The sequence below is a fragment of the Chrysemys picta genome, chromosome 9 (assembly GCF_011386835.1).
Source record: "Chrysemys picta bellii isolate R12L10 chromosome 9, ASM1138683v2, whole genome shotgun sequence".
Lineage (NCBI taxonomy): Eukaryota > Metazoa > Chordata > Testudines > Emydidae > Chrysemys > Chrysemys picta.
The window spans coordinates 3571432-3580702 of NC_088799.1; the positions used below are offsets into that span (position 1 = coordinate 3571432).

At 50.2% G+C, this 9271-nt stretch overlaps 1 protein-coding gene across 3 annotated transcripts in view; it reads left to right on the forward strand.

Moving 5' to 3' along the window:
* The window catches only part of P3H2 (prolyl 3-hydroxylase 2), a 107972-nt gene extending 99864 nt beyond the window's left edge, over positions 1 to 8108 (forward strand). For all 3 annotated transcript variants that reach the window (XM_065557503.1, XM_065557506.1, XM_065557504.1), the window contains exons 14-15: positions 4950 to 5090; positions 7909 to 8108. In XM_065557503.1, coding sequence (XP_065413575.1) covers positions 4950 to 5090; positions 7909 to 8001 — 234 coding nt within the window. In that variant the 3' untranslated portion in view covers positions 8002 to 8108. The remainder of the gene's footprint in view (positions 1 to 4949; positions 5091 to 7908) is intronic.
* The last annotated feature ends 1163 nt before the right edge of the window (positions 8109 to 9271 follow it).

The window sequence follows — 9271 nt, forward strand, 5'->3', positions numbered from 1 at the left end:
CTGATGATGACGCTGATATTCAGCAGTGCTTTCTGTCAGAAGAGCTTGAAGCCCTTGAGAAATATTAGATAAGTCTCATGCCTTGGTGAGGAGGATTGCGATGGTGATTACCCCAGTTTACAGATGGAGAAACCGAGGCACGGAGAGGCGATGCAGCTTGCCCAAGGCTGTGCAGCGGGTTAGCATCAAGCCTAAAAAGAGAACCCAGGTGTCCTGACAAACAGCCTTCTTCTTTGGCCACCCAGTGATGGTCTAGAGGGAACCTGTTCATAAGGCAGCACAAATGTCAAGCGGCTAACTCCGTTCCCTGGGACGTGTTCACAGAGCTCTTCCGCTCTCTGCTAGCGTGTGTCAGCAAGCAGGGATTGGTCGAGCCACTCGGGAAGATGCTTGTTAACTTCCTTTCCAAGCTGAGTCACACAGAGACAGCAGGGCGGAGTGCGGGAAAGATACACGCCGCTGTTGCTGAACAAAACTGACCCTGGCCTCCTTGGAGGCAATGGAAAAACACTCAGTGATTTCAGTGGCAGCAGGATTGGGCCCTCAGGAGTGAAAAGGGTAACACATGCTGGGATCTAGTTAAAGGGCTACAGCTGGGGCCGTGGACAGCCAGGGCTTTTCAGATGACTTCAGCTATGACCTCAGACGAGGGGGCCCCTTCATAAAACAGTCACATCCCTAGCCTCGGTAACCTTAGACTAGAATCCATTCTAGGTGTAATCTGGAAAGACCTTCACCATCCTAATGCTGCAGAACAAGGCTACCCAGAGTGTGAGGTCTTCAGTGTGGCCCACAGCCACCCCCTCTCTACAACGGCCAATGAGGACAGCCTTAACCGGCGGGAGGGTTTTTATTGCTACCGAATTAAGCTAACAAGCAATTTCTGTTCCTCTGTCATGAGTAGGGTGACCAGACAGCAAGTGTGAAAAATCAGGACAGAGGGCCGCCGGGGGGGGGGGGGGGGGGGGGGCAATAGGAGCCTATATAAGAAAAAAACCCAAAAATCGTGACTGTCCCTATAAAATCGGGACATCTGGTCACCCTAGTCATGGGAGATACGAGTGGAAGCAAATTTAAAATTTTTATTAAATCTAATGTTAAAAAAGTTATATAATACATAGGTTGGGAACAGAGTGTCTGTACATCTGGGCATAGTGCTTAGATTATCCACAAATACAAAGTTCGTTTTTAAAAGTCATATGATACATAGAGTACATAATCCGCAATAACCCACATTTAGGTGAATAGATTTAACAATACAGTTTAGATATTAGAATCTGAATACTCAGGTACATCACTCATGAGAAGTTGGACAGAGATTTGGTTGTGGAAAGCAAAATATATCAATGAGAGGGGATTGTCCCTCTCTGATTGAGAATTAGGTTGGTTGTCCATTTAGAAAATACAATCCATGAGGAAAGTTTTTGTTACTTTCCCTACTAAAGCCATGTCGTAACCTTGCTGCTGGCATCCCGTGCGCCTACAATCACTCAGGATTCCTGACTTCTGCAGAGAGTTTTTGGAATCTCTGATCCATTAAGTAAAAGGTTTAGACTAAGACACAAAGTTTATTTTAAAAAAACCTGGCAGGCTGGCCGAGGATCCTACTTCGTGTGGTTGCCCAATTGACTGAGCTTCTGCACCCCCTAGTGGTCACATTTGAAGCAAGCAAGACAAGGTGGGTGAGGTACAAAACTTTGCCTCTCTCCCCAACAGAAGTTGGTCCAATAAAAGATATGACCTCCCCCACCTTGTCTAATATCCCGAGACCAACATGGTTTCAACAACACTGTATCATAGAAAAGTAAGGTCATCAAATCTGGTCCCCTGTGCTGCGGGAGGACCAAGAAAACCTAGACCATCCCTGTTCACCCTGTTCTTAAAAGCCTCCAGCGACGGGGATTCCACAACCTCCCTGGGGAGCCTTTCCAGAGCTCAACTCCCCTGAGAGTTAGAAAGTTCTTCCTAATGTCTAACCTACATCTCCCTTGCTGCACATTAAACCCATTGCTTCTGATCCTCTCTTCAGTGGACATAGAGAACGTGTGATCCCTGTTCTTTTTAGAACAGCCTCTCACACATCTGAAGACTGTTATCAAGTCCCCTCTTGGTCTGCTCGTCTCCACACTAAACATGCCCCGTCTTTTAAACTTTCCTCATAGTTCAGGTTTTCTAAACCTTGGATCATTTTTGTTGCTCTCCTCTGGCCTCTCTCCAGTCTGTTCACATCTTCCCTCAAATGTGGCACCTCGCATTGGGCACAGTACTCCAGCAGAGGCCTCATCAGTGCTGAGTAGAGCAGGACAATTACCACCAACGTCTTACATACAACACTCCTGTTAACCCACCTAGAATGATGCAAGAGATATCCTGTTAAAGAAATAAGCCATTCACAGTGCACGGGTAGATTGTAAGTGTGTCCCCATCCTTGTCTCCTCCACTCTCCAGCCACCTTCATTTAAAGACAGAATTTGTGCTTGCTATGAGTCCTTTGAATTCAGTTCAGTGTTGATAAATGCAAAGTAATGCACATTGGTTATGTATAATCCCAACTATAGATATACAATGATGGGGTCTAAATTAGCTGTTACTACTCAAGAAAGAGATCTTGGAATCATTGTGGATAGTTCTCTGAAAACATCCACTCAATGTGCAGCGGCAGTCAAAAAAGCAAACAGAATGTTGGGAATCATTAAGAAAGGGATAGATAATAAGACAAAAGATCATATTGCCTCTAGATAAATCCATGGTACGCCCACATCTTGAATACTGCGTGCAGATGTGGTCACCCCACCTCAAAAAAGATATATTGGAATTGGAAAATGTTCAGAAAAGGGCAACAAAAATGATTAGGGATATGGAATGGCTTCCATATGAAGCGAGATTAATAAGACTGGGACTTTTCAGCTTGGAAAAGAGACGGCTAAGGGGGATATGATAGAGGTCTATAAAATCATGACTGGTGTAGAGAAAGTAAATAAGGAAATAAGAACAGGAGTACTTGTGGCACCTTAGAGACTAACAAATTTATTAGAGCATAAGCTTTCGTGAACTACAGCCCACTTCTTCGGATGCATAATAAGGAAATGTTATTTACTCCTCGTCATAACACAAGAACTCGGGGTCACCAAATGAAATTAATAGGCAGCAGGTTTAAAACAAACAAAAGGAAGTACCTGGTAATGTTTTCACACAACGCACAGTCCACCTGTGGAACTCTTTGCCAGAAGATGTTGTGAAGGCCAAGACTATAACATGGTTCAAAAAAGAACTAGATTCAGGCAGTCTTCGGACTTACGACACAATTGGTTCCTGAAAATTGCGTTGTAAGTCGAAATGTTGTAATTCGGAACCACAATCCACTCCACTCCACTCGGGACCGAATGTCCTAAAGTCAAAACCAATTGTCGTAAGTTAAATCAGAGTGTCAATTCAGAAATGTCTTAAGTCGAACGTCGTAAAGTCGAGGACTGCCTGTAATTCATGGAGGACAGGTCCATCAATGGCTATTAGCCAGGATGGGCAGGGATGGTGGCCCTAGCCTCTGTTTGCCAGAAGCTGGGAATGGGCAACAGGGGGTGGATCGCTTGATGATTCCCTGTTCTGTTCATTCCCTCTGGGGCACCTGGCACTGGCCACTGTCAGTAGACAGGATACTGGGCTAGATGCACCCTTGGTCTGACCCAGTATGGGCGTTCTTATGTTCTTATGTATGAAATATCAACTGCCCAGTTCTCTGTTTGAAAGGCACTTTTGGAATGAGGAGTCCAATGCCAGGCCTTTAGAGAAATGTCTGTTTTCAAAAGTGCTCGTCACCCCTTTGGTGTGTTCATTCAGCCCGGATATTGCAGGAGCTCCACAGCCGCGCAGGCTGCAAGGGAAATCAGATCGAGTGAACGGGGCTGGGCCAATGGTCCTGAAATTCAGGAGTCTTTTGTATTCCAGCACTGAAGATGACCCTGTATTAGGAGTGACTCTGCAGAAAGCGCAGAAAGCGGAGGGGGGGAGGGTGGTATTATCCCATCTGGTCATTTTGCTGATTCTAGAACTGCTCCCACGTTGAGCCATGTGGATCAGGCTGAAGCAGGCAGTTTAAAGGACATCAGGCAGGGCCCTGCTTCCTGGGGGCTTGCCAGGCCCCCTTGCAGAGCTGTTGCAGTGATTCAGCGTGAATTCAGCCAGGCTAGATTGTAGCAGCATCAGGGTCAGGTTTGCTTTATATGTTGTTTCTATCGCTAGCCACAAGCCATAAGTTATTCCGAAGCCAGCTTCAGCCATCTCGGAATATTATCTGGCCCCATCAGAGATTACGTATGGCTCCAAAAGAGGGAGAAGAGGAACATTGCTCGTGTTTCATAGATTCCTGGTTTCCAAGGCTAGAAGGAACCTTTGTCTGAGCCCTGTATAGCACATGCCAGAGAACTGCCCCAAAATAATTCCCAGAGCAGGTCTTTTAGAAAAACATCCCGCCTTGATTAAAAATGGTCTGTGATGGAAAATCCACCGTGACCCTTGGTAAATTAACCATTGGCGCAGTTACCCTCACTGCCAGAAATGTATGCCTTATTTCCTTGTATGCAGTCAGAGTGTGATGGTCAACCTGATCTCATTGAAGGAACATCTAATTATGACCTAGTTTGAGCACCGCTGGTTTGCAATGATGGAGTGTGTTGCACTGAATTTTGCACAGACTTTGCACACTGCATCATCTTTTCTGGGTTATTCCTCTGCAACAGGATGGAGCTCTTCTTGTGGAGCTAAATGCCCATCTTGGCACTAAGTTTTTGAGTATCCTGGAGCTATCCAGAGAGATCCATTAAAGTCAAGGGCCTGAACTGACGGGAATCCAGGGCAACACAAGAGATCTGCAGTATGCTGGTTCTTTGCCATGAGTCTAAATGCTGGTTGTGTTTGCAATGTTTTACTTGTTTTTTTTGTTTTTTTTACAGGCTTCTATCAAGCCAAAGTGTGGGCGCATGATCAGCTTCTCATCCGGCGGGGAGAACCCCCACGGGGTCAAAGCAGTCACCAAAGGCCAGCGGTGCGCTGTGGCCCTCTGGTTCACTTTGGACCCACTTTACAGAGAGCTGGTGAGTTCTTTCATCGTGACAGGAGCAGAGACAGTCACGAATGGCACGGGGGGGAGGGGGGCATAGCGGGAAGCTAGTGGAAAACCAGGGCGCTCCGTCATGTGCAGCAAAGAGGCCCCTCTGCCTAGCCACAAAGATGCCTGCCTAGGCAGAGGTGTTGTGTCTGCCTCGGAACCAGGGGATGTTTCCACAGCTGGGTGGAACCCATCTTCAGGGCCTTGGATACGGTCATGATGTACAGAGCATAGGGTTGGAAGCTGGAAAGGGACTTTTGGGATCAACCAGCGTCCCCAAAGCAAAACGAACCCTTCCCCCCCACCCCCAATGAAGGCAATAAATGCATTGTAGCAGGCCTGGACTGGGAGTCAGGAGATCTGGATTGAACTGTGTGACCTTCACTTCTCTGGGCCCCAGGTCCCATCTGCACAGTGGGGACAGTCCCCTGTCCTGCCTCAGAGGGGCTTGCGCTGATAAATTCGGCCATGTTTGGGAGCTGCCTATTACAACACTGGGGGGGGGTGGAAGGCTGGGCAGATCGTGGTTATACTGAAACCTCCACTTAGAGGGTGACAGGGCAAGTGCCAGGTCTCTGTGTAACCCACTAGCTGGTGTGATTTATGTCCCCTGCAGTGCCTGGTCTGAGGGGGTCAGTCGGTTACAGAGCTGAGCTCTTTGCCTCAAGCTGTAGAGACTCGTGCGCTTTGTTCTGCAAGTCGTAGAGTGTAAGGGCAGACGGGACCACCAGATAATCCAGGCTGACCTCCGGTATCTCACAAGCCACCAACACCACCCAGTCACCCATGCACCAGCTGGACCCCTGGGTTGGGCCAAGGTGGCAGCCATCACATATGCACCAGTCAAGTCCTGGGACTAGTCCTTGAATGGGACTGGCCTGGTGCATAGCCCTCGTTCTGGGCTCTCCCCAGAGGGGACTGTCACCCTAGAAGAGGATTTGTTGTACTGGATCGTCTCAGTGGTTCCTCAGGTCCCCCCTGCCCAAGCGTGACAAAGCGCTTCAGAGGAACACAAAGAAAACCCATAGTGCACCTGGCCCGTTGTGCCCTGTTGTGGGCCGGGGGCTACAGGCGCCTTCCTCACCCCGTCATGTGTATTGCCTTGAAGCCTGGGCCGCCTCTACCCACATCAGTCTGAGCTTCTAGAGCTGCCTCTGTCACTGAGAGGCATCAAAACTGGGGCCGGGGTTTTCAAAGGGCTTCAGAGAGTGAGCTGCAGGAGACCCAGGGAAAGGAGATCCTTGCTCCCACAGCACTGCTGAAAATCTGCCCGTGTGTCTCTTGTGGCAACGCCTTATCGGTCACTCCCAGCGTGAGGGAGGTGTGCAGGGGTGGAGGGAAAGCTCCCTGCTCTGCGATTAACCAGCTCTACCTCCCCAGGGCTGTCTACACTGCAGCCGGGGGTGCGAATGGCACCTCGTGCAGACCTGCTCACGGTACATAGCCCCGAGGACGCCGCGGCTTGGCCTTCGCGAGCGAGTACGTCCTGGGCTTGTACTGCTGTTTGTAGTGAGCTAGCCAGGTCCATCTGCACAAGCCGCCGGTCACACCCCAGGCTGCAGTGTAGACATAGCTCCAGTGTCCCTGGTTTGTTCTAGACCCAAATTCACCTCGCAATTCTGCCGTCCTCTCACCTCCTGTTTTTGTAACTTCTTTTTCCCTCCTCCAAAGACTGGCTCCCGCCAGGGAGCGCACAGACAGGGGTCAGGATGCTAAAGGAAATGGATTTGAGCTAAATGCCCAGAGGGTTTCCCGTGTGACCCTAGCGTGGGCTGCGTTTTTGGCCAGGTCTCGAAGCAGGGCCTGCAATCTGGGCCCGGCTCTGAGGGTGTGTCTACACTGCAGACAGACACCTGCGGGCTGCAGGCCAAGGTCTGGGAGCCTCCCACCTCGCAGGGTCCTAGAGCCTGGACCCCAGCCTGAGCATGAACATCTATGCTGCAGCTAAACCACCTCTTTGCTCAAACCCCCCAAGCTCAAGTCGGCTGGCAGGGGCCAGCCGCAGGTTCTTAATTGCAGTGTAGACAGAACCTTGGAGTGATCTTTTTGCTGAGCATTAGTGACACCTAGTGGACAATTCAGTTAATGACCGGTATCCCAGTGGAAATCCACAGCAAGGGGGAGGACCAGGAGCGCACCCCGGCTTTGTGAGCGCACGGTGCTTTCAGCCAGTGATCTCAAAGCCCTTAACAACCATTAGTTACTTCAGCCTGGTAGGGCCCTTTTCACCGATGGCAAAGTTCTGGTACGGGGGGTTAAACAGCTCCCTCAGGGCACACTGCAAGTCATCGGCAAAACAGAATAAAGCCCAGGAGCCCTGACACCGAGTCTATTAATCCAGTTGTTAGACTGTGCTTCTGCTTTCTGGGCTCTGGCAACCCACAGCCTGTCCATCCCTTGGGGCCTTAGTTTAGGACACATGTACATGGCGGTGCTGTCATGATTTGTGTTGTGCTACGTGCTGCATATGCATTGAACGAGACCTGCCCCAAAGAGCTTCAAATCTAGGTAGGCAAGACAGTCAAAGGGTGGGGACGGGAAACTGAGGCACAGAGCAGTCACGTGACCTCCCCAAGGTCATACAGCAAGGTCATGGCAGAGCTGAGAATGGCTCTCCCAAGTGCCAGCTTAGTGTCCAATCCATTAGACTGCACCGTGTCCCCAGGTGAGTTGTGCCGAGGTCTTATACTGGCCTTCTGTGCCAGGATGAATTTCCTCCTTGATAGAGAAATAGCTCAGAGACGAGAGGAGACACCGACACCGCTGCTGATGTTTATTCCTCCTTCTCCTCCTCTTCTCTGCAGGAGCGAATCCAGGCAGACGAAGTGATAGCGACGTTAGACCAAGAGCATCGAGGAGCCAGCGACCTGAACATCAACCCAAAGGACGAGCTATAAACTAGGCCAAGGACTTTCGATTAAATATTTATTTAATATTGTTAATCCTATTAGAACCCTTTTATTTTTATACAGATCCTCGGTATAAATGAAGTGGTTAATACGAACATGGCGCCTCTGTGTTTTGGCACAGCTCCCTCTGGGCCCCATGTGCGCACCTCTCCTGCTGGGGCTGACTCTTCCGGCTGCATTCACTGGTCTTCCCCAGCACTTCTATTCCCCTGACAGGCTGTCTTCCCATTCCTCAGGCAGGGGTCTCTCCTCAGACCCAGACAAAGAGAACATAGAGTGAGAGTTCCTGGAGGATCACACGCCCCATTCCCGGCAGGGCGCTGACCGCAGATTGAGGGGAACTGGACAGTTCTTGCGTTGTCCTGGGCTCGTGCAGTGGAGGTCAGACCTGGCTGGTTTGGTTTTTTGTGGTGTCTCCCCTTCCAGAGCCATTCGCGGAGTCAGGTCTGAATCCTGCTGCGGGAAGTGTCCAGGCTCCTGGTGCATGGCTCGGATCTGGCCATAAATTGCTGAGCGCAGCCCGGGGGTTGGAATTGTCCTTTAAGAAATCATGTCCGCTGAGCACAAGATGGACCTGCTCTCCAGCAGGCTCCCGCATGTGCTTTGCACAAGGCCCAGGCAAAGGGGTGTGAAGAAAAGGGGACTAAGCCAAGCCGCTTGATTTCCAGCTGCTCCACGGTGAGATTGGCACGCTCCTCAGGTCCCTCTCCATTAACAGCTTGGGGTGCTGCTATCATCTTTGGATAGGTCCGTCAATGGCCTATCATTGGTCCATCAATAACGGGTGCCACTACTGGTGAAATTTAAGGTTAGACGTTCCCAGACCCAGGCCCATGCACTACAGCTTCTGACAGTGTCAAGGATGTTATGATGACATGCTGCTGGGGGTGCATTTTGCATCCGTTCACGGGCAAGAGACTGTAGCTACATCCTGTCCCGGGGCGTGAGCGCATGCCCTGCCGCAGCAAAAGCCATTTATGCTCCTGTCGGTGGTATGTGCTTACTGCGTTCTTCACTCGAAGTGTAATGCCTTGGAGGAGCTGGCTGCTTCTGGGGGTAGCGTGGGCTGTTCGTTAAGCTCATGAGCTCTGGTAGGCCACTAAGTCCGTATCTTGCTGTGTCGTCTTCTCCACTCGTAGGGTGAATATAACTCTGGGGCCAGGATGGGAGGGCTACAGGCTCAGATCCTCCACTGCCCTAAATCAGCACAATCATTGAAGCCAGCGAGGATCCTAACCCTCAGTGCTGGCCCCATGCA